At 38.8% G+C, this 25,804-nt stretch overlaps 1 protein-coding gene across 1 annotated transcript; it reads right to left on the bottom strand.

Moving 5' to 3' along the window:
- Positions 1–6,261: 6,261 nt before the first annotated feature.
- LOC143579327 (putative disease resistance protein RGA3) lies at positions 6,262–6,807 on the bottom strand. The gene has a single exon (XM_077062667.1). It carries the CDS (start codon positions 6,805–6,807, stop codon positions 6,262–6,264), a length of 546 nt encoding a protein of 181 aa, XP_076918782.1.
- Between the last annotated feature and the right edge of the window lie 18,997 nt (positions 6,808–25,804).

Genomic DNA, 25,804 nt, shown 5'->3' with positions numbered 1-25,804 from the left:
TCCACCCGCAGACACATACTTTGGGGTCGAAGACTCCATAGTGTCTTTAACCTACTGTATTTATGGGAGAAACCTCCATAGTGAACGTGGAATATTCATTTTAAGATATACATTCTTGACTTACTGGCAGAGACATGGATGATCGATTGCAAACCGACGGATACTCCAATGATGGCAAATCTCAAACTTTAGAGAGCAGAAGGAGCTGTACTGGTAGACAAAAAAAGATACCAAAGAACGGTGGGAAAACTAATATATCTCTCGCACACCCGCCCTGACATAGCTTAAGCGCTAAGTGTGGTAAGTCAATTTATGCATCAACCAGAAGCTTCCCATATGGAAGTTGTTCGTAAAATCATTAGTTATCTTATAGGGACACCGGGTCATGGAGTTCTGTTTAAGTCAAATGGACACCTAGAGATCCAACTTTACACTGATGCAGACTAGGCAGGAGATAAAGAAACTAGAAGGCCAACCTCAGGGTACTTTACTTTGGTCGGGGAAATCTTATCACTTGGAAAAGTAAGAAACAAAAGGTGGTCGCTCTTTCAAGTGCTGAAGCTGAGTTTAGAGGGATAGAATGAGGTCTAACTGAGGTACTCTGAATACGGCAACTGTTAACTGAGATTGGTTTCCTACAAAAGAAAGCTAGTAAGATTATGTGTGACAATACAACTGCTATACAAATTTCTGAATACCCAGTACAACACAACCGGACAAAACATGTGGAGGTGGACATAAATTTCATTAAAGAAAAGTTAGAAGCAAAGATTATTGAGCTTCCTTTTGTCTGATCAGAAAACCAACTAGCTGACATCCTCACAAAGGCCACAAATGGAAGAATTTTCTCAAATTGTTTAAACAAGTTGAACTTTGGTAATCTCACTATTCAACTTGAGGGGGAGTGTTAGAAAGGAAAAAATATTTTGAGGAAATTGTGGATCACTCAAAACATCATCTCCATATTTAGGGTCAATGTTCACAAGGCAACTCATATCTCTAGCATATCTCCAGCCACTGATTGTTATTTTTTCCATTTATAGTTGGTCTTGTAAAGCCTATAAGAAAGGCTATGTTTCTCTTGAAATATATCAAAAAAAAATTCAAATGAATACAAAAACTCTCTCTGAATATCATTGTTTAAACATCTTCGACCTCACGCCAATTGGTATTTGAGATTATATTTAAAAGCATTTGTTTGAAAACAAAAAAAAATTATAAATTCGTTTTTATTATTCTAAATCTTGCATCTCAAACTTAACCAACATATTTTCAACATATTTTCCTTGATGAAGCAAAATGCCATCTGAGCTTTGTCTAACCTAAAGACCCAATAAAGTCGTCATTTCTCAAATAGAACTCATCTCAAATTCAACACGCATTTGTTGATTTGTAGACCCAATATTGATATCGTCCACGTTAATATCATTGTCGATTCTTTTGATGAAGAGAGTCTGATCAATGGTTCCACGCGTGTACTCATGTTCCAGAAAATGATCGGTCAAGGTAGCATACCAAGCCCGAGGAGCCTGATGCAAGCCATAAAGAGCCTTATCCAACTTGTAAACATGATATGAATAATTTGGACCAGTAAAACCAGGTGGCTGATCCACATATATTTCCTCCTTGACTTCTCCATAAAGAAACGTCGATGTGACATCCACCTGGTAAATGGTGAAACCCATGTAAGAGGCATACGCTAAGAAAATGCGAATGGCTTTAAGCCGACCCACCGAAGCATAAACCTCTGTGTAATCAAGACCCTCAAATTGACGAAACCCACGAACTACCAATCTAGCCTTGTTTCGCACAATAACCACGTTGTCATTCTATTTAGTCCGGAAGACCCATCTCGCATCCAATGGTTTATTGCCCTCAGGAAGTTCCACCAACTTCCTTACTTGTAACCTGTCGAACTGAATCAATTCCTCATGCATGGCTTCAACCATTCTTGTAAGGCCATAACATCACTCTTTGGTTAAATTTGAGATATGAAACATGAGTAGAGACAATCATTGATTTCCCTCGTTTGACTATGTGCGGAAACTACTACCTCGAGTGGACCAATAACATTCTCAGTTGGATGATTATGTTGAATGTTCGTAGGAATATGATATTTTGAAACTGGTGTTGTGACTGGAAGATTTGAAAACGTAACATGTATCCCATATGTGGAATATACTCCCCGAAGAAAGAAATGTTCATGTGAGAAGAACTAGCAACAAATTCATCCGAAATCGGATTCGGGAAATTAGAACTTCCAAATGTTTGACGAACGGGTTCCCTAACACTTGTTGCTTCAGCATCAACTGTAGTTTGTACAGACTCGTCAGGAGAGATTGAAGGAGATTCTATTTCAGAAACCAGCTCCTGAGTAGGCACTGAAAGGCAGGTGCTTCATCATACAATCCAGTTGGATCAATATTCAGCACCGATGGCTTATGTATTTTTGTGGTTGTCACAACCTCATCTTCTTCATCCTCGTTGAGAAATGGACCTGATATATCAGCAACAACATCTAGGAAAAGATTTAAACAGTTCATGATAGTCAAATAACAATCTGGACCAACTCTTGCGTCAGTCTCGGATTCCTCTAGCCAGCGCACATCATATGATTCCACAATATGTTTTGTGGCCTTGTTTAAACGCTATAAGTTGTACGTCCAGCGTATCCAACAAATAGCAATCATCGGCCTTTGAGTCAAATTTTGGTGTCACTTCCAAATGCAAAAGAGTGCAAGGACACCCGAAAGCGCGAAAATGAGAAACCTTCGATTTGTGTCCATAAAGCAACTCATAGGGTGTCTTCATGTGTCGTTTGTTGATGAGCACCCTATTTTGCACATAGCGTGTCGTGGTGATTGCCTCGGCCCAAATTAAAGAGGCAACTTTGGATCACACAACATCGTGCGAGCAGCTTCAATCAAGGTACGATTTCTTCTTTCAGCCACTCCATTTTGTTGTGGTGTTCTTGCAGCACTATATTAACGTTGTATACCCTTTTCAGCACAGAAGTAATTCGAAACAACATTTTTGAACTCAGTAACGGTTTCACATCGTATCCCCTTGACCTTCAAGTTGGTCTGATTTTCCATCAACACTAGAAATCTCTTTTGTGAGATTTACGGTGATGTTTTCCTTGAGCATATGCCGCGCATTTTTCAAATGTTATAAAATCTTTAACTGGCAAGCCACGAACAACGTTGTTTTTAGCAAGACGATTCAAGTTTTTGACATTTGCATGACCCAGATGACGATGCCAGAGCATGGCATTTTGTTTCGACACTTTTGGAAATAAACTGGTAATTAGTTCAGGAACATTGGTTCATGTCAATCACGTATGTGTTATCTTTTCTTTGTGATCGAACAAGAACACAGTCTTCTAAGATGACAATGCCTGGTTTCAAAATGAGACATTCTTTGTTTGTAAAAGGAGTTGAAAAACCTCTTTCACAAATCTGAGATACACTTAACAGTCTATGTTTCAACTCAGGGACATAGTTCACATTGTCGAACTTTACCGCATCTTTACTTACAGTACCCTTTTGAGTGATCTTTCCCTTCTCTCCTCCCGCAAAGGACACATACCCATTATTAATGGTTTAATTCTCATGCAATTGGGTGATGTCTCATGTCATGTTCCTGGAACAACCACTACCAACCTACCATGGTTTGATGATAATCCTCCATAGCTGTTCCTGCATAAAATTCAGGATTAATTAGATTTAGGTACCCATTTCATAGTAACATTGGGTAAACCTAAAGTATCTATACATGACACATGTTTCCATGTCATGTCCTCCCTGTTTTCAAATAAATTTTTTAGAACTAACACAAGAAGATTTAAGGGACTAGACTGTTACTGTTTTAGGCAACCATCTGTAATCAGGTTTGAACACCTTTTAATCAACACAGATGGGTTTTTTTACTTCGACTTTTGGAACATATGACAAATAAATTCTTGGTCCCCTAGCTGATTTCAGACTCAGGTTTGGTTTTTGGGCAAACCAGGCCTTTTATCAGGTTTTTTTTTTTTGCAATTTCTGGTTTATGATGTTTAGATCCATGATTTGCACGTTTACGGATGTTCCAGTCACCCTCATAGGAGTTTGCCTTAGGGGGTTTTCTGCTAAACTGATTTTGAAACCCTTGCCTAGACATACTCCTTTGTCTTCGTGCATAATAAGAAACATATGGACGATATTAACAATTTCTGGCTATGTGACCAGAAGTTCCACAATAGTAGCAGGTTTGATTCTTCAAATAAAAGCCATTGCTATTAGCTCTTGGTCTCATATGTTTGTATGAACCTGCATGATCTTTATTAACTTGTTCCTTATTAGTTGCTTTACCACAAGAGCATTTACAAGTTTCACATTCTTTTACAAACTTTGAAGCGACATATTTATTGGTTTTCATAGGTTTACCAACATTATTATCAGTCACACCAACAGTAAAAGCAATAAAATAAGGTTCAAGCACACAATTTTCGCTCTTAAAAACAGAGCCCATGCAAACATCGGTGTTCGCTCTTAGACACGTCAAATTTCTTAAAATTGAAGTTGGTATTTTCAATTTTAGCATTTAATTTTGCAATTTCTAATTTAGATGCGTCTAGATAAGCAGTTAAAGTTGTTATTTTCTTTTTGCCATCGATATAGATGCAACACTGTTGCCTTAAATCTGCTTTTAGTTTAGAGATATCTTTTCGTTGAGCTTCTATCTTTTCTTTATATTTCATCTCATGAGCCTTGTAGGTGTTATTGGCCCTCTGAACTTCCTCCATTTGTCTAAAGGAGGTTTCATTCTGAATTCTATACATTTCAACTTTATAAGCACATCCAGAAAAACATAGTTTAGTTTTCACCCAGTTGGAGTTTGGAGTTGAATTTACCATTGTAACGTCTTATTTTCTTGTTTCGGTTAATAACATAAAATATGATTTATTATGAGTCGGGCTTGTGTTGGGTTAAGTAATATGAGTAATGGACTTGGGTTAATAAGGAAAGAAGAAAGACCATGGGCTTAAGCCCATGACCCCTAATATATAAACCATAGTTACTCCCTAATCCATTCATTTCATCCATTCCACACACCATCCAAAACACACACTTAAGCTCTCTCTCTCTCTTATTCTCTCTTTCTCTAACCGAAACCAAGAAGAAGAACCGATCCTGACCCTAGGTAATGATAGTAGGATATTGTATTGATCCAAACCCGCTAAATTTAGTTGCGAAATGACAAGCCGACACCATTAAACCGTTAAAGTCACGAGATCCGGGTAGAATCGGGTATAAACAGATCAAAAGATGAGCTTAGGGGTCACCCTCACTCAGATCTGGATTGAACGGGACAAAAAACGGTGGAAGATAACTGAGATCTTGCTTTTCCGGCGAGATCCCGGTTTTCCAGCCACGACGGCGCCTAGAAAAGGTCGGTACGAGTTTATCGAATGTCAGATAATGTTTATGACATTCTCTGACCTAACCCTAGTTCATTAGCGGAGACTACGAATTAACAAGCAATTCAACCAAATAGGTAACTTATTTAATTTAATGCAACCAAATAGGATCTAAGTCTATAATTTATAATTATTGCATATATTTTTTGGTTGTTGTGTGATTGTAGTTTGAGATAGATTAAGATACCTAAAGTGACTCAATGAACCAACGGTCTATGGTACCTCACTTATCTTAAAATTACTCAAACATATAACTCTTAAAAATTGTAACTTACAAAATAAGTCAACAAGAACCTTATTCGATAAGCAAAAAATTTGCCATTCATCAACCTTCCCAACAGACGTTGCCAAGAATGCCATTAAACATTTGGCTCTTGTGAATGCCTAAAACTTCTTGTTAGGAACATATGCCTCATGACGAAATGACATATGTCGATACTTCTCCAACATCCCCCTCCTAATATTCTTCTCTGTCTCATTGTCTAACCTTATAACAAACTCATTAGAAATAGATGTTGCCAAGTCATGCATCACAAACAATGACTCATTATTAGGTGCATGTTGAAAAAATGACCTTGACGCCAACTCTTCAAAGAATTTGTGACCCAAGCATTTTTTGGTTAAACTGCTTGAAGTTGGGAGATGCAAAAACCCTTCTGCCATTAATAATAAACTCGTTCCTTCCTTTTCAAACAGGAAATCCTTGGTGAACAAAGAGCAGTATGCAAATTACTGCTTCAAAGATGCAAAATGATAATGGTAGCCTATTCTAAGGGTAGGCAGAATTCCACCTTCATCTTTTAATTCTCATATCTCACTTTCTGAACTTTCTCCCAGTGCTCCACTTCATCTTTTTTTGTTCTCAACAATCTACCAAGTGCTATCAATGCCAAAGGTAATCCATCACATTTTTTCACAATACATTCAACATATCCTTTGAGTGGCAAATGTGAATCAAAGTTATATACACCTAATGCATGTTGAGCAACTAAAGACAAAGCATCGTCATCTAGCAAGCTATGCAATTGCTTGTTTAGAGAATTGTAAACCAATTGATTGAGAAATTGATCATTCCGTGTTGTTAAGATGACTTTACTTCCAGGAGCAGATACATGAAGCGACACGACAAGGGTATTCCAATCCACATTACTCTCGGTCCACACATCTTCTAACAACAATATAAATCTTTTCCCCCTTACTTGATCTCTAAGAGCTTCATGAAGCAAATTAAATTTTGTAAATTCTTTGTTTACCTTTTCCATAGCCTCAAAGATCTCTTTGCTTATATGAAAGCTATCAAACTCATCCGAGACACAAACCCATGCCTTAAGTTCAAAGTGATCCATGACTTGGTTTTCGTCATACACGATTCTTGCTAGAGTAGTTTTCCCAACCCCACACATACCAACTATGGAACAATTCTATAGTTTTGATCACATGGCTCATCCCTAGATAGCAATAATTATTGGACCAACGCCTCTTACTCAACTTGCCGTCCAAGAATACTAGATGCATCAACAAAAGAGGATTGAAATATTCTATTATTCTTATTATTGTTTTTATTAGTTAGCCTGGTTTCTACATCCATTCTCAAACCAGAATCATCTTTCTACTTGACCGAATCTTGTAGTATGGTTGAGATAACATCCTACTGGGCAAGCATCTTAGTACTCCGTGAGAAATTTGGGCAACAACTTGGGATTAGATTTCTTACCTTGGTGCGAATGGTTTCTGACTCGTGGGTGAACTCACGATGCGTGACTACTGTCATCCAACCATCAACACGTCAACTATGTCGTAAGCCAAATGGTGTAGATCTTTCAGCCATTCTTTCACAGAGTCATCGGTCTTCTCCATCGAGGCATCAGCAAGCACCAGTTGGATTTGTTTCAAGGATCTCTGCCATTCTTCATCTGAGCATCAATTCCGTTGTAGCTGGCATTGGTTTTTAAAGCTACAGATGCCAATTTCTCAAATAGCACAGGGAGGACGGTCGAAAGCATGAGTTCAGCCATTAATTATGCAAAGATATTGTTGAAACTGGTGTCGATGAAATGGGTGATGTTTCAAGTATTGGTCTATTATACCTATGGTCAACGTTGCATTATTATAATTTATAAAACTAGTCAACTAGAGGTGGGTTAACGTACAAAAAATATTATCGTACAAAAGGGTACACGACCCGATTAAGCGTTGATTTCAAAATCACGCAGTGGCAATTTTGTAAATAACCTAATCTAATTCCGTGATCTAATTCATCGATTAAAAATCAACTAATTCATGGAACGTAATCCAAATATCTGCGACCCTAATCTCAATTCCTAAACAAATTCCCACTATATTCAATTAGTGTTTCAGTTGATTTGGAACGACGAACATAGATATCATCAATTCAATTGAGAATTTCAATTGGTGTAGAAAATGGATTCAATTGGGAGTACAGGGTTTGTTCACAGTTATCTATTCAATATTAGTGTAGAATTGAACTAATTTAGTAAACTGCATATTTGAGCGTGGTCCCATTTTGAGCGTCATTCAGCACAAATTGAATTTAGCGAATTGCATATTTGAGTGTGATCCCATCTTGAGCGTGATTCAGTACCAATTTGTTAGGATTGGTGAAGGCCTTTGGGTCGGGTTCGTTGGTTGACAATTAGAAGATAAAAGGAGTGGCCCGTTTAATTATGGTGGATGGCCCATTTAGAGTTTTCTTGGTCCCTACTCTACTAAACCTAATTGTTATCTATATATATATACACCTAGTCATGTATTGTAATCTTTGTACTGTGCTTAATAAAATACCTTAGTTGCAGCCCGTGGACGTAGGTCGCCTTGACCGAACCACGTAAAATCTCGTGTCTCTTATTTATTGCTTTCGTTTGTGCGTGTGTGTTTGTGTTTCCGCTGCATACCGACTCTGTTTAAACTCTAACAAGTGGTATCAGATCCGAAGGTTTATTGAACACGCGGGTGCACTCAGACGAGGGTTTAATTTTTCAGTTTCACTGTGATCGTAAAATCTTGCATTTATTTTTTGGTGTGGCATGGCAATCAAGAAGGTATCTTTAGGTTAATTAATTTGGTGGTCAAAAGGAATTATATTTTTCTTTTTGTTTCTGTTGTGGCTTTCAAGTACAAAAGGAAATAGCCACATAAACTATTTGTTTTGTTTTTTGGTGTGAGGCCTGTCGACGCAAAACAATAGAACATAGAAGGGTATTTTGACTACTTGCAATTAAGCTTTGACCTTTTTAACCCTCTTGGAGTTGTCGTTCATTGTCTGTCACCATAATAATATCGTCGCCGTTGTTTACAAGTTACCGCATATTAGGTCGTGTTTTACGACTGTTAATCAAAGAAGAAGCAGTGTCGGTTTCTTCTTGTTGCCGAAGTAGAATCGAAGGTTGGGTGTTCAAGATTCGGTTTTTTGTGCGGGGTTGCTTTGATTGTGTGGTTCGGGTATTTGTTGACAGGAGTTTCGGGGTGCTAGAAAGGTTTCGGGTTAAGGTTTTGTTTATTGGTTTTTTTCTCTGTTTTCTCGTTTGTGATGTTTTAAGACGGGAAGGTTCGAATCGAAAAAGTTTGACGGGACTGATTTTGCATGGTGGAAGATGCAAATAGAGGCGTTACTTGGGGAACATGATTTGGATATGGTATTGGAGGAAAAGCCGGATAAAATGGATAAAGCCGAAGAAACAATTTGGAACTCAAAGGACAAGAAGGCTAGAGGTAAAATTACATTGGCTTTGACGAGGAGCGTTGCATTTAATATTATGAAAGAAACCACGGCTCGTGGTATGATGACAGCTCTGTCAAATATGTATGAAAAACCTTCTGCAGCCAATAAGGTGTTCTTGATGAGGGAATTGTTTATGACAAGGATGCACGAGGGAAGTTCAGTCGCTGGTCACATTAATGATTTCAACTCAATTATGTCCAGGATAGCTTCTGTGGGCATGAAGTTGGATAATGAGACTCAAGCTATTATATTGTTATCTTCTTTGCCTGAGAGTTGGTATGGAACTGTAACGGCCATTACTAGTTCTGCGGGGGCCGATGGTTTGACATTTGAGGGGGTCCGAGATATTGTGTAGGGTGAAGACGTTCGCCGGAAAAACACGAGTGGCGGATCATCTTCTGGTATGTTTTATGCTGGCAGGGGAAGGGAAAATAACAAGAGCAGTGGGATTCGGGGGAGGAGTTCGTCTAGAACTCGGAAGAATGTGAAGTGTTGGAGGTGTAATGAAGTTGGACATGTTAAGAGTGATTGTCCAAACAGATTACAGGGAAAGGCTGCTGAGGTGAACACTGCTGAACAGGTTAATGAAGGCGTCAGTGATGATGAGGCATTATTTTGCAGTGTGGATGGCATGGTGGACTCTTGGGTCATGGATTCCGGTTCTTCGTTTCATGCTACGCACGGCGGTGAGACGATGGTGAATCTAAAGGTTGGTAACTTTGGGAAGGTACGTATTGCTAATGGTGATGTTCTTAATGTTACAGGCATGGGGATGCTAATTTCGTAACTCCATTGGGAACCGTTTGGAACTTGAAGAATGTTAGGGTTATTCCATCGTTGAAGAGAAGGCTTATCTCTGTTAGTCAACTGGATGAAGTAGGCATGGAAGTAAAGTTCGGTGGAGGTAAATGGAAGGCAACTAAAGGTAATATGGTTATTGCTCGTGGAAACAGGTATGGTTCATTATACATGGTGCAGGTGCCTACTGAGGGAAGTATGACCGTCCCTCAAAACAAAGTCGGGTTCGCTGAGTCGAAGGGGCAAAATAAGGTTCAATTTGCAAGAGTAGGGCCTGGTGCTAAGGTGATTCAAGCTGAGCGGTGTCGGAGGTCTAAAACAGGTAAAGGGTTTGGTGACAGTGGGAGCGCGGGTTGTGTTCCGGGATCAGTTACAAAACAACGTTGGGTTTTGAAGACCATTATTCCGATTGATAAAATCTCTCCTAGGGAACTCTTGCTGGAAGAGGAGAGTGGTAGTGGTTCTCGGGTTATCTCTGGATCTGGTGGATCGTGCGTATCAGTTGAGATAGAGGACGGATCAGTTTCGGCTGATGAGTTGGGGCTCGGTGGAGCTTCAACTGGCCTTTCTGGTACTTGATGTTGAAGGGGGGTGTTGCAACTAGGTGGTAAGTCTTAGCTTGTTTATGGGAACTGAAAGCTTTGAAGACTTGTTAATAAAGATTACTGATATTACTGATGACTGGGTTGCTTTATACTTGAATGGTGGGCTAGAGTTTATCGCAAGGCCTTCAAGTGGGAGATTGTTAGGATTGGTGAAGGCCTTTGGGTCGGGTTCGTTGGTTGACAATTAGAAGATAAAAGGAGTGACCCGTTTAATTATGGTGGATGGCTCATTTAGAGTTTTCTTGGTCCCTACTCTACTAAACCTAATTGTTATCTATATATATACCTAGTCACGTATTGTAATCTTTGTATTGTGCTTAATAAAATACCCTAGTTGCAGCCCGTGGACGTAGGTCGCCTTGACCGAACCACGTAAAATCTCGTGTCTCTTATTTATTGCTTTCGTTTGTGCGTGTGTGTTTGTGTTTCCGCTGCGTACCGACTATGTTTAATACCTAACACAATTGACTTTAGCAAATCAACTGAACAAAACATTTAAGCGTCATACAAATTGATAATCGGTAGTGATTTGCAATTAATAATTGATGTTATGCTCTTTCAAAGGTAAGTTTTGGTAGTGATATTTTGAAATTAATTTTTGTAGTTACACTCTATTCAAATTGACCCCAACATCTATATTAAACTCATCAACAACACCGACTGCCACTTGTATTAAGCTCAATTTCAATACAAAACTCTCAAATCAAATTCCAATTACGCTCAACTCCAGTTGCACTCTAATCGAATTCTGATTACTTAAATCGAATTTCAGTTATGCGTAATACGATTTTCTTCTTTCATCTAATATCAATTGCAATTAGATTTAGCTTGCGTTAAATTGCAATTCTAAAGGTGTGTTCAATCAAATTGAAAATTAATTCAATTTACAACATCAGTTTGTGATAATTAAGTTATGCCTTCACGCAAATGGTTTATGAGTTGATTTCAGTTTTCAAATTTCAATTTAATTGAACTGGAGCTGGCGACACCAGTTGAGTCGTTGTGGACAAAAGGTTAATTAGAACGGAAAATGATTGAAAGAATTTACGATTTTGTCACAACGTGTTTTTTTAAAATCATAGACGAGGTTTGTCTCGTACGTTATTGTGTGATTAGAATTATTGTATTATATCTTTTATATATAAAACTAATCTTAAGATGTATAACAATAATTATATTTAAATAAATATAAATATATATTTCTTACAAGTGGTTAGATCAATATATTTTTAATTAACACCCTTTACCCAATAATAAAATAGAACGAGAGGTAAAAACAAATGCTAAAAGAATACTACAACACTTTTAAATTCAAAATTAGATAATGAATTTAATATTTAGTATATTCATCTTGGGCCTAAATCGCACGGAAATAGAACGAGAGGTCAAAACTTGTGAATTCAATTATATTCAGAGAGTTGTGGCCCATAAAGATATTTTGGCCCAACAGTGGAGGTTAGATAAAGGAGATCATATCTCACTTTTAGGCGTAGTATGGCGACTTGGCAAGGCAAATGATTAGTATGTTACTATGTTTTATTTATGCGCGTTTTACAACTCGATAACATAGAGATAGTGTGTTAGCAAATGAAGATGTGAAGGTCAAGTGTTAGATCTAGTCACTGTTACTAGAGGTGAAAAAAACCCAAACCCGAAACTGGACCTGAAAAATACATCGTACCCGAGCCGAACCCGATTTGTACCCGGTAATACCCGAAATCGGATTTTTCTAATACCCAAAACCGGGTACTTCAAATACCTGATCTATACCCAAAAAATATCTGAAAAATACCCCTAAAAATTCAATTTATATCCGGGAAAGAGCCTGAAAAACACCCGAAAATAGGGTTTTTTTCAATATATGAAAATAAGGTATTAAAATACCCAGTTTTAGAATACCCAGTTCAATACCTGACCCGAACCCGATGCATAGGATATGGTTTTTAGAGACAATACCCGGACCCGAACCCACCCTGAGTGTTGTTAATATCCGATCATACCCAAACCCGGTTCCATACCCGAAACCGGGTATTTGAAAACCCCGATTTATGCACCTCTAACTGTTACACTTGCATAGTTACATATTTATTTTTAGCATGTTATAATATTACTAAGTTTTAAACTTATCTAAAGCATTCATCAATGCAACTTGAAATTTTTATACGTCTAGCGCAGTATTCTTCATGGCATATTTAAGGGCACCTACAATGCTATCACCCATTGGGGGTCTGAAGACGCCATGGTGGCGGACCATCCCTGATGTGGGTGATGTCCAGAGATGAAGATTGGAGAGTCTGTGATTTCAGCCAATAGTGGTGGCCCCAATTAATCTTAAATATATATAAACGAAAGTTATTTAAATTCTTTTAAGTCATCAGATTGTTTTATTCTTAAATAAAGATTTCTCATGCATTTAACTTGAATTAATAGATATGGGTCACACTAAACTTAGATAGCCCTTAAACGGGTTATAACATCTCTTTATATTAAAAATTAATCTTATCAAGTATTTGAAATGAAAATCTATAAAATAGTGATATAATAAAAATTAATATCCATTTAAAAAAAAGATATTATTTATAATTAAAAAACAATTTTATAGTAAAAAATAATAAGCGGACCATGGGTCTCACTAAACCCAGATAGCTTTTAAACCGGTATAATTCTCATTTATTTATGAAACTATTTTATCATTAAATCCTAAGTATATTAATATTATTAAGGGTGAACTGTGGTTTTTGTCCTTGTGGTTTGTTTAAATATGAGGTTTTAGTTCCAATAGTTTCAAATTTGTGATTTCCGTCTATGTCGTTTCATTTCACTTGTAATTAAACCTGAATTCATTAACCTCGTTAAGTCTGGTCGTTAAACCCATCAGCGTGCCCCTCGCGTGTCCCCTCACGTAAGGGTATGCGCATGAGTGTAACGACCATACTTAATTGGGTTAATGAATTCGGGTTTAATTGCAGGTGAAATGAAACCATAAGGACTAAAATCGCAAATTTGAAAGACAACCCATATGGACAAAAACTGCAGTTTATTAATTTCCTTACAATAAATAAAACAAAATTTTTTTAAAATGTATAAATATTATAAACGACTAATCTACTACTCTAATAAAAGAATACCATGTTATGCCACTTGTCACTCTTTCTACCATCCTCACATTTTTAAACTCATTTTGTTATTTGGATCCCATGTGGGTCATTACCTAGCCCAAATTAGTCTTATTCTTATGTATATATAAAGCAAGTGTGTTAATGTTTATTTATTTCTTCTTTTTATATTTTAACATCATGTTTATTCTTAAGTAATAAAATGAAACAGTTTAGCTATAGAAAAAGAACATGTCAAATGGGATTGAAGTGGTCGGAACATTGCTTTATTATTATTATTATTAGGTATATAAAATAAAAATCAATTAAAATACTTTCTTCCTTGAAAATATTCATTATATGCATTTGACTACATTTTATAAATTTGTTTATCGACATACTAACCATTTAAATTTATTCTTTTGGGTTATTTTGAAAAGATAGAATCAAAATATAACTAGCTATCATATATATAACTAGCTTTTATTCCTTATAATATGAAGTTGTTTTATATTATTCATTTATAATATTAATATATTTTTTTAGATTTAAATTTTATTTATTGTAAGGAAATCATTAATATACTTAGGATTTGATGATGAACGGGTTTCACAAATAAATGAGATGTGATAACACGGTTTAAAAGCCATATGAGTTTGGTGAGACTCACAACCCCCTTTTTTTTTACTATAAACTTGTTTATTAATTATAAATAATATATTTAAAAAAACGGATGCTATTTGTTAGTATATCCATATTTTATAGGATTTTCATATCAAGTAATTGATTAGATTAATTTTTAATATATGAGATGTTATAACCCGTTTAAAAGGTTGTCTGGGTTTGGTGAGACTCAAACCCGTGAATTCGATTTAAATGCATGAGAAATCTTCATTTACAAATGAAGCAATCTGGTGGTTTAAGAGAATTTAAGGAGACTTCGTTTATATATATTTAAGATAAGATTAAGATTTTAAACATAATGTTGTTTTAGTATTTATGGTTGGCTTGTACTTGAAAGAACATGTGTTTTCACATGGGCATCTATACGTCGTTTTGTCAAGATTTACAGAAAGATATTGACTAAAAATTTTGATTATTGATAAGCTAGGTATATTGACCAACACAACCGCAAACATAGTGTACAAGGAAATTCTCTCTTATTAGTAAATATATGTGTAATGTTTCTTTAGTAATTCCTATATTTTTAATATAAATTGTAATTTTATTAACAATATATGATAATTGTGTTGTCGATTGTATTTTGATAAATGTTCAAAATTTTAAAATTTTCATAAATTCCCGTGTAATACACGGGGCTCAAACTAGTGTAAAACAATATATGAGGATGTAAATAAATTACAATACATAAAAAATGGGAAAATGAAAGGAAAAAGGATAAGAAAAGAAAAACAATAGAACTTAGAATCTTAATCTTAAATATACATAAGTAAAACCTTTAAAAGTTCTCTGGTTGTTTCTTACATTCTCTCAAGCCACCAGATTGTTTTATTTGTAAATGAAGACTTCTCATGCATTTGACCCGAATTTACGGGTTTGAGGCTCACCAAACCCAAATAACCTTAAAAGGGTTATAACATTTCATTATATTAAAAAGTAATCTCATCAAATATCTGATATGAAAATCCTATAAAATAGAGATATACTAAATTATATCCAATTGTTTAAGAAAAGATGTTATTTATATTAAGAAACAATTTTGTAGTAAACAAAATAAGCGGGTCATGAGTCTCGCCAAACCGTTATCTTTTAATTTAGTTATAACATCTCATTTATTTGTGAAACCCTTTCATAATCAAACCCTAATTAAATTATTAACTTTCTTACAATAAATAAGATCAGCATCCAGAAAAATATGAATATTAGACATAAAAAAGAAACACAACCGCCGTAATACGGGAGATAAAAACTAGTTATATATATATATAGGGGAGGGTTATACTAAAATGAAGTAGTTTTCTATGAAGACTAGGAATAAATCGTAGCCATTGAATCAAGTTAATCAATGGTTGAGATTTAAAATTACCAAAAACCGACATAGTTTCCTATAATTACTCTTTCGCCACTATAACCGACATAGTTTCTTATAATTGTTGTTTTACCATATGTTGTAATGCCACTTGTCAAAAATCTATTGAGTCTTACCATTCTTAGGAAACTCTTTCTTTTTATTTGAACCCTTTTCTATATATATATATATATATATATATATATATATGTATATAATCTAACTATCTATGTAATTGACTACCGTAAAATCCTACGTGTCGCTCTCACATTGTTTCCCATCCCTTTTAAAGCTACCAGATTGCTTGATTTCTAAATGGAGAGCTCTCATTGATTTATCCCGTTTTCGTCTCAAATCGGGTTAGGAGCGACCTGTTTTCTTTAAACAGGTTATAGTGTTTTCTCTTCTCACAGGGTTCACACTCTCAAACCCTTTAGCGCTACAATCTCCTTCAAACTCATCAGTTATCATCGTCGTCGCTCCTCCTGCAGATGGAATCATTCGTTTACTTATGTCAGTGTTTGCTTCTTTTTTTTTCACAGTTATCTGGCTATGCCGGATTTGGGCATCATAAACCCTTGAGGTCCACAAAACAGTATGGTAACTCCATTATAGCATCAGAATGGATAAAGGATCATGGACCTGGTGATAAAACACTAACTCAGGGCTTAAAGTTAATTTGATACAATTGTTGTGTTGTGAGTATTAAATTTGCTTCAAACTTAGTTAATTAACCTAATGAAGAAACACCAATCCACCCCTCAAGGTCTAACATGTTAGCCCGAGGGTTATGGTTCAGTAATCCCCACGATGGGTTATAAAACCTTCTTGGCGCAGACAAGTGTATCCTGCAAAACAGAACACTGTGAGCTCGTTACGAGGAATACGGGGGGGGGGGGGGATTCTCTCGTAACCACCCTCCGGCGTGAGAATCAGTACTTGATAGTACAAGTTGATATATTTAAGTAGTAATAGCAAGAGAGAGTATATCCTTTACCATTTGGAGGTCCATTGGTATTTATAGCCGGAGGAGAGAGAGTATGACCAACCACCTTGTCAGGTTTTCCACCAATAATATTCTCCACCCGTGCGGTCGTGGTGGTTGGTGGAAGTTGGTGAGTATCATGGCCTTTTGAGAAGAACGTGGTTGTACTGTTTGTACCGTCCTTTATGTGTTGTCCAGTCCCCATTGGTTTAGTGTTTATCCCTACGTGGGTTGCCACTTTTTTGTCCCATGCTGGTGAGACCTTTGTACTACCATTCCCGAGGTGTCAGGAAAAGTTTTATATTGAACTACACTCTTTGCGCCATGCACTACGCCTGGTGTAAGTGACATCCCGGCGCCTAGTGTTCCGCCCAGCGTATTAACTTAGTGTTATACTTTGTTAAATGGTGGGTTTCATACCCTACCTCTACAAGTCCCCATAGTCCATAGTCTCCCTTCTTTAAAGAGGTGGGGGCTGTGGACTTATCATGAGCTTTTGGTTATGCATCTTAGTTGCCTTTTACCGATTTACCCGTTGGTTTGGTCTATTTTTGTAAATCATTCCGTGTATTGGCGGGTGATTTATGATGATCATCTTTTGCCGAGCCTTGTTCGGCGTGTGATTTTTGGTAATCATCCCTATGTTGCCTTTATTGGCGGGTGATTTATGCTAAATCCTCCCCTTGGCGGAGCCTATTTTGGCGGGTGATTTTATTAATCATCCCATGCGTTGCCGATTTTTTGGCGGGTGATTATGATAATCATCCCTTCGTGGAGCCCTTTTTGGCGGGTGATTCTGATAATCGTCCCTTGGCGTAGCCTATTGTGGTGGGTGATTTTATTAATCATGCCTTGTCGCCTTTGTTGGCGGGTGCTATTATGGCGGGTGATTTTATTAATCATCCCTTGGCGTAGCTTATTTTGGCCGGTGATTAATGTTAAATCATCCCATGGTGGAACCTATTTTGGCGGGTGATTAATGTTAAATCATCCCTTGGCGGAGCCGATTTTGGCGGGTGATTTTATTAATCATCCCTTGCGTTGCCATTTTTGGCGGGTGATTAATGTTAAATCATCCCTTGGCGGAGCCTACTTTGGCATGTAAGTAATGTTAAATCATCCAATGGCGGAGCCTACTTTGGCGGGTGATTAATGTTAAATCGTCCTTTGGCGGAGCCTATTTTGGCCAATACTTGTCATCTAGCTTTCTTTTATACTGATGACATGTAATTTGGCGTGGATGGGTGAATTAAATGCAAGTCAGTGAAACGACTGCTGGACGTGACAGTTTGACGACTGTTGCTCTGCTGTGCAGACTTTTTGCCTGTGTCAGGTGAGTGGGCGAGAATCCCGGTGACGCGCCCAGCTGTAACACACATCCACTGCCGTCTTATTATCGTGGCGTTTTCTGATTGGGCGACGCGTCATTTATCCTTTTTGTATCCCCCGACCTTCATTAATTGCAATTAGTATAAATAGGGGGTTACACCGTTTTAAGCATTGTTTCTCATTGTTTTCATTTTCTCCTAGTTTCTTTCCTTTGAACCTTCTGCATTTTATGGCTGAATCATCTCAATCCTCAAAGGCTAAGAAGAATAATACTATGGAGTTCGTCGGTTGTCGCATGTCTGCCGACGAATTCAATAATGTGGTCAAGGTCTATAACCTTGGCCCTGAGTATAAGCCTGAGTTGCCTGCTCCTGGCAAGACGGCTCGAGAGGCTCCCGCCGGCAAGATTGCCGTGTACCGGGAATATTTCTTTTTGGGCAATTTTCGATTGCCCCTTACCCGGTTTTGTTGGATGTTCTGGATGTGTTTAGGCTGCATCTCAGCCAGATTCATCCATTCAGGATGGCTCGTCTTCGCCATTTCGAGTATACCTGTCATTGCCTCGGCATTACTTTGACGGCTGACAGGTTATCTGCTTTCTATCAATGGCATTTCTCCCAGGGGTGGTACAACTTGATGACCCGCCCTAGTGCTAAGCCTATTGCCTTGGATGCACCTCCTAGTTTGCACAAATGGAAGAGTTTATTCTTCTATGTTTCTGCGCGCGTGGTTCCACACCCCATGCAATTCACGGATGTGAAAGAGCTTCCTGAGCCGAAAGTGGCTCCTCATACTGGTTCGGAATGGTTCACCACTTTGCAGGCTAGCCTTTCTTCACTCCGTCACTATCCGGAGCGCGCGTTGGGGCTGTTCGGCATGAGTCGCATCTAGGATGACGTGGCGATGATGCCGGTTATTCATAACGGGGGTCAGGGTTAGTGTCCCTTTTTTTATTTTTGCTCTGATACATGTTTGTTTGGTAATAACCTGATTTGTTTTTTCAGAGGTGGACGACCGCATGCTCCTCCTGCAACATGCGCATGAGGGCGCTAAATTGTTGAGGCGGAGGGAGTTGGGTCCTCGTGAGGAGCCGACCCTTACGCGGACCTCCCGGAACTTTGTGTTTCCACTCCTATGGGGCAATCATCTGCTCCGCGACCGCCGCCACCTCCCAGTTCTGTTAACCCTAAAGGTGGTAAGTTGAACTATTCGCTGCTGTTTTATTTTTCCTCTGTTTCTTTTACTAACGTTTTGTTTTTCTTTTTCAGGTAGACGTTCTAACGTTGTGCGCCTTCCTAAGTGCAATAGTAGGAGCGCGCAACGCAGTGGTGGAGAGACGGTTGCGTCTCCGATAGATGCCGCCACGAGAAACGCCGTGGATGATGATGACGATGACGTCATGATCTTCAACGTTCCTTTCAAGGTTTCGGTGTCTTTGTCTGCGTCATTGATTGAAGCACTCGGTTTGAGTGCCAGCATGGCGTCTTCCCCAACCACCTCCGCACACCATGTTGGCTTGTCCTTGCCAACAGTTTCACAGCCTTTGGTTGCTGTGTCTGCGCTGGACACAACGGTTGCCCCTCCAATTTTGGTGGCGACTGATCTTGTGTCTTCAGCCACAGCTCCTGGAACCGTTGTCGATACGAATTTCGTATCTACCAGTCCACCTTCTTCTTCCTCTTATTCTGCAGTGGGCGGGGCGTTCACTGCTCCACACAATTCGGGTTCCGCCTTGTGATTAATGAAGATGATGAAGAGATACCCCGCGTCTTCAAGAAACCTCGGCTTGGCGGGTTTGTCAAGCGCAGTCTTGTTAAATCGTCAGGTATAGTGCTTGTTAATAATTCTTTTTGACGCGATTTGCTATTTTCTAAATTCGTTTGTTTTTTTGTTCCAGGCATGTTGGCGATTTCTTCATCGACTGTTTCTCCTGTACTTTCTGGTGTTGCATCCTCTCTGGCGTCTATTTTTGCCAGTTTGCCAATGATGACAAGTGTTGGCAGCTTGTCGGAGGCGACGCCTATTGTACAGATGCTGAGTTCGCTGATGATGACCGATGTGGTTGGCCCGTCTGAGGCCGAAACCATTGTGACGACTGTGCGTGCATCGACTGGGTCTATTCCGGTTGTCTCTCTGCCAACTTCGTCTGCTGAACCGATGAAGGCGATTATGGACGAATCGTCTAAGGTTGGTCTTGAATCGACGAGCATTTCTTTCGCTGATTTTGTGAAATCAAGACAGTCCTCACCGGACAAGACTTTTATTTTTGATGGTGACAAGGTTGTTCCGCCGCCTCCTTTTAGCATGGGTGCGACGATGCAAGGTAAATTTTTTGAGTTCCGAGGCAGTAGGAGTGGCGGGTTTAGTGGCGGTTTGAGTGGTGGGGTACTAGATGTAGATATGGACCCCGGCGACTCTATAGAGGCGAACCAAGTTTTTCGCCCTCGCTGGAAGGTTACTTGCGGCGCCAATTTTGAAGATCCTGCCACTTGCTCCGAATATTTGGAGCATGTTGTTCCCCCTGGCGAGCGCATTGCTTGTAAAATCCAGCCCCGGAATACTTTGTATTCCGACTCCTCTTTTCACCAAGTCCAGGCTTTCTCTTGTTTCGCGGAGTTGCTGCGCGAGAACCGTGCCCTTCATGAAGAGAAGATTGATGCCGGTGCTCGTATGAGGGAGATGGAACAGTTGGTGAAGGATGCTAAGACTGGTGCCTGGAAGGCTGGTAAAGAATCGTTGGAGCATCGCCAAGCTCTGAGCGATGTTGAGGCAAAATTGGCGAAAGCTGAAGCAGAACTGGCAGAGTCTGCCCGCGAGCGTGCCGCTCGCTACAAAGATTTTGAGACTGCATGCAAGAAGTCTAATGCTGATCTTGCAGATGCGCAGTCGCACTGTTGCTGCCAAGGAGGCTTCCGCTCGACTCGAGAGTGAAAACGCTGCTTTTTGCAAGCGTATTGAAGAGTTGGAGGCGGAAGTTGTGTTGAGGAAGGCGGATGCAGGCAAGCTGGCTGACGCACTGGTTTCCAGTGAGGAGACTACTAAAGTTTGTCTTCTGAGCGCGCCGCTGCCATTGCTGACCGCGATTGGTTGTTGAAGAGCATGCCATTTGCAAGGTATTCTGCCCCTTTTTGCCTGTTTTCCTGTTCATTCTACTGATAATTTCCTTTATGCAGGTTGCTCAACGCATCATTACCGATGATGATTTAACCCGTTGCGTTGGAGCCCTTGTTACTACTTCTCAACAGCTTGGCCACAAGACTGGCTTTCAGAATGCTGTTACGCATTTGTGTGAAAACCTCCCGCTTGAGGCCTATGCTCTTCATGCCATTGATGTGGAAAAGGAGTATACTGCCGTTGAGACGGAATATGATTCTCTTACGTTCCATATTCTTTCTCAAGTTGCTCAGTTTGCTAAGGAGGAGAATGGCGTGCATCTGTTGAGGGATTTGCTTGAGCCTTCGCAGGCTGGTCCTTCCACCGCTCTCGTTAGCGGCCCAGGAGATAGCTCAGCTGTTGAGTCTGGAAAGAGTGTGAATGACGTTGACTAGGCTGTCTCCTTGATTTGTACACGTATCCTTTTGTTTTGTTGTTGTTTTTCCTTTTTTTTGTATGCGCGGGTGTAAGTGCTCGCTTGTAATTACTTGTATATAAATGAAATCAATGTTTCTTTAACTTGTGAAATGCGTAGTATCGTTTCCATTCAAATTCGACCCTTGGCCCGTTTTTACAATTGGAATCGATTTACATGTAACACCTTCGTAGTTGTGCCTCGTTCCATGTTCTAGGAATCGGTGAGCCATCGAGCTGCATCAGAGTGTAGGCGCCTTTTCCCAATACTTCCTTAATTTGGTATGGGCCTTCCCAAGATGGCGCCAGTTTGCCTCGTGCATGTGCTCTTGATGCCTTGTTGTTGCAAAGGACGTAATCTCCAACATTGAACTCACATATTTTCACTTTCGTGTTATAATACTTCTGTAGCTGGCGCTTGTAGTTTGTTCCCTTATTGCAGCTAACTCTCGACGTTCTTCGAGAAGCATTAAGTCTAACCGCCTTTTTGCGTCATTGTCATTTGGTAATGCGACTCTTGGTGAAGGAACACCGACTTCGGCGGGGATCATTGCTTCGGTACCGTAAGTTAGGCTGAACGGTGTTTCTGCATTACTTGTATTTTTGTGCGTTCTTATAGCCCACAATACGTAAGGTAGTTGATCGACCCATCCTGATTTGTGGTTTGCCAACCTTTTCTTGATTCCGCCAACAATTGTTCTGTTGGCGCGTTCTACTTCGCCATTCCCTTGTGGATGAGAAACAGAAGTGAATGTCTGTGTGACATTGAGCACCTTTAACCATCTTTGGATGTGTTGGTCGGCAAACTGTGTTCCGTTGTCACTGACCAAATTCATAGGTAACCCAAAGCGACAGATTATGAATTCCCATATGAACTTTTTGACGCTGGCTACGTTGATTGATGTTACCCGGCTTTGCTTCTACCCACTTTGTGAAGTAATCAATTGCTACAATTAGGAACTTCACACGCCCTGGCGCCTCTGGAAATGGTCCTGTTATGTCGATCGCCCATTTTTGAAATGGCCAAGAGGCTGTCACTGGTATCATGGCATTTTTCGGGTGCAAGGTGTTTGGTGCATGGCGTTGGCAGGCGCTGCATCGTCTCAATTCTCTTTCGGCGTCTACATGCATGTCTGGCCAATAGTACCCTGTGTTCATGATTTTGGCGACCACCATTCTTGGGCCTGCGTGTACTCCACATATTCCTTCGTGGATTTCTCTTAACAGATAATTTGCGTCTTGTTGGTCTACGCATCTGAGAAGTGGACCCTAGTACAATCGCCTATATAGAATGTCACCTTGGATTGTGTAATTCAATGCTTTGTGGCGGATCTTCCGCGCTTCCGCTTTATTTTGTGGCAAGATACCTCTTGCGAGGTAGTTGATGATTGGTGTCATCCAACTTTTTTCTACTTTTGAGCATACGAGAACTTCTTTGTTCATTATTGAAGGTGTTTTCAGGACTTCAATGCGGACGCCTTTTGCGAGGTGTTCAAACCAACCGAAGCCAGTTTGCTTAAGGTGTCAGCCTGTTTGTTCTCGCTTCTGCTGATGTGTTTTACCTTGCACGTGGTAAAAGCTGCCATTAGTACTTTAGCTTGCGCTAAGTATGATGCCATCTTATCATCTTTTGCATCGTATGATCCCTCGATTTGATTTTCCACCAGCATTGAATCCACGTGTGCCTCTAAATGGCGGGACCCCTTTGGCGATCCTCAACCCTGCCAACAACGCTTCGTACTCTGCCTCATTGTTTGTGCTTTTGAATTCTAGGCGTATGTTAGCGCATGGTTTTGCGTCTTGAGTCTTTGTAATTATCATTAACGTTTTTGCTTTATGTTTAATGTAATAAAAATTTAAGTTATTCTCTAGTTCGTTAAATGTAATGTGTAGTTCGCTAAGGTTGTGTAGCGAACTAAGACTTAAGGTTATTCCCTCCTGATTCGTTAGGGGATGTTAACGAATCAGGGGATGAGTCGTTAAGTTAATTGAGTTATTAATATATGTAACGAAGTAGTTTCTGGTTCGCTAGGGAATGTTAGAGAACCAGACCTATCTTCTATATATAGTGAACTCGGTTCACGTTTAATTTATGTTTTGGGAGATAATTAACGAAACCTTGTCCAAACTCTCTCTCGATCTTCATCCTAATATTATACAACAACTTATACATATATATTGATAATACATGTACATATATAACACTTAATCATACGTATTTATGAGCTAGATCTATATTAAGGTATTAATCGATTATACACAGATCTGAGATCTATTATTTTTATTAGATTGATACACACCGGGTTCCAACAAGTGGTATCAGAGCTTTCGGGGCTCAAATTACACTTGATTTGGTGTTTATTTAGAGTATTGAACGTTTATTTAGTTTGTGATATCGATAGTGTTCTGTTTTGGTTGAATTTGGATTAATTTAAAGGTTAATTGAGTGAATTATGGATGAGTTTGGATTGGATTTGAGTTGATTTGAGTATTGGTAAGGTATTGTGAGTGGAATTGAGAATTGGATTGGTTTTGAGTGTATTCGGTATCGGTTTTGGTTTGTGGCCGAAACAAGGCTGTTTTTTGGTATAATTGAGCTGGTAATCTGAGTTAATTGGTTACGAGGTTAGGTGTATTGGATTCACGATCGAGTTACGAGTATTTTGGTAGGTTATTTGTGTGATTTGGTTTAGAATCGAGATGGTGTTACAAATTTAAAGTTCTGGGTTGGTGTTCATAATTTCCATATTTCTGGAAATCTTTGTTGAAGATTTGAAGATTCAAAGATGAACATGATTCGCTATCATCTTTATGTTGATTCTCTATCCTGTTCATTTTGATTCATTCATTAAGTTCATCAATTCGTTATAAGTTTCAAGTAATTCGCTAACCGTTTCGCTACAATTTGTGATTCGTGTTATCTAATTCGTTATTTGAGTTAACTGATTCGTGTGACACGCGTCTACTTTGGGATTTGTGTCATACAACAACCTTTGCCACGTGGCATAAGGTGTCAGAGTTTGTTACAAACCGTTGTAACAACTTGATTCGCTATAGTTGATTCGCTATCAACTGTAGCTAGTTCGTTATCTCTTTCGCTAAGTCTTTCTTAGCGGTTCGTTACTGAAAACCTTCTAATTCATCAAGATTCCTCTTATCAATTCGCTTAATCTAATTCGCTAGCTAATTCGTTAGTTTGACTTATTGTTAAATTTGATTCGTTGACTTTCTGATTCGTTAGATTGATTCGTTAAACTCAATTTTGATTCGCTATCTGATCAATCTTAGCTTCGTTAAGATTTGATTCGTTAATTTACTGTTCACAGTTCGCTAAAACTGTTTACAGTTAGTTACATTTACCATTCGTTAATCTTATTCGCTGGTTGATTCGTTACACCCTTGAATTTTTGAAACTTGTCAAAAATGGCTGGTATGTATGCATTAGCGTCTCAAAACATGTTGATGCAACAAATGCTGCAACTTGATACCGAGATAGGTTCACATTAGAAATGTCCAAGGTTGATGAAATTCAGTGACTTTGCTAAATGGGAACCTCAGTTTCGTGCTCATCTAGGATCAGTTCATCCTGACTGCTCATATTGTTTAGATGAAGTTTATACTGTTCCTATGATTGGAGATGATACTATCGGATTCAGACCTAAAGCTATATCTCAATACTCACAAGAAGAGAAGAAGGCATTAGAGATATAGACTAAAGCATATTCTACTCTAACCATGGCTTTACCTGAAAACATATTTCACCAAGTGGGTAGTATTAAAATATGTGCTTCTTTATTTCAACATATCCGAATGAGAAGTATGGGAAACACGGCTGAAAGCAAAAAGGTGATGCTAAAGTTTCAATTCAGAAACTTTAATTTACTTAAAGGTGAAACGATTGAAGAGATTACTACGAGATTTAATCACTTGATTGCTTAAATGGATAAAATGAAGTTGGAAATTTCTGAGATTGACAAGATTGATACTATTAAGAGTGCATTACCAAGTTCGTACTCTACTTTTCTAATGGTATTAAAAGAAAACAGTTATTTCAATGAAGACTTGACTGCAAGTGAGTTTTTACAAAAGATTGAAGCTCGTGAGTATGATCTCAAGTGTCAGAAATCATCAAAGGAAAGTCAAGATCCTGCTTTCTATGGTGGGAGCATGCCTCTAAGTTCAACAATCCCACCGAT

Source organism: Bidens hawaiensis, unplaced genomic scaffold, assembly GCF_021521415.1.
Source record: "Bidens hawaiensis isolate Kalapana, Puna unplaced genomic scaffold, B.hawaiensis_p1.1 tig00029661_1, whole genome shotgun sequence".
Lineage (NCBI taxonomy): Eukaryota > Viridiplantae > Streptophyta > Magnoliopsida > Asterales > Asteraceae > Bidens > Bidens hawaiensis.
Note: the sequence above shows the minus strand (reverse complement) of the source record. Positions and strands in the feature narration are given on the sequence as shown.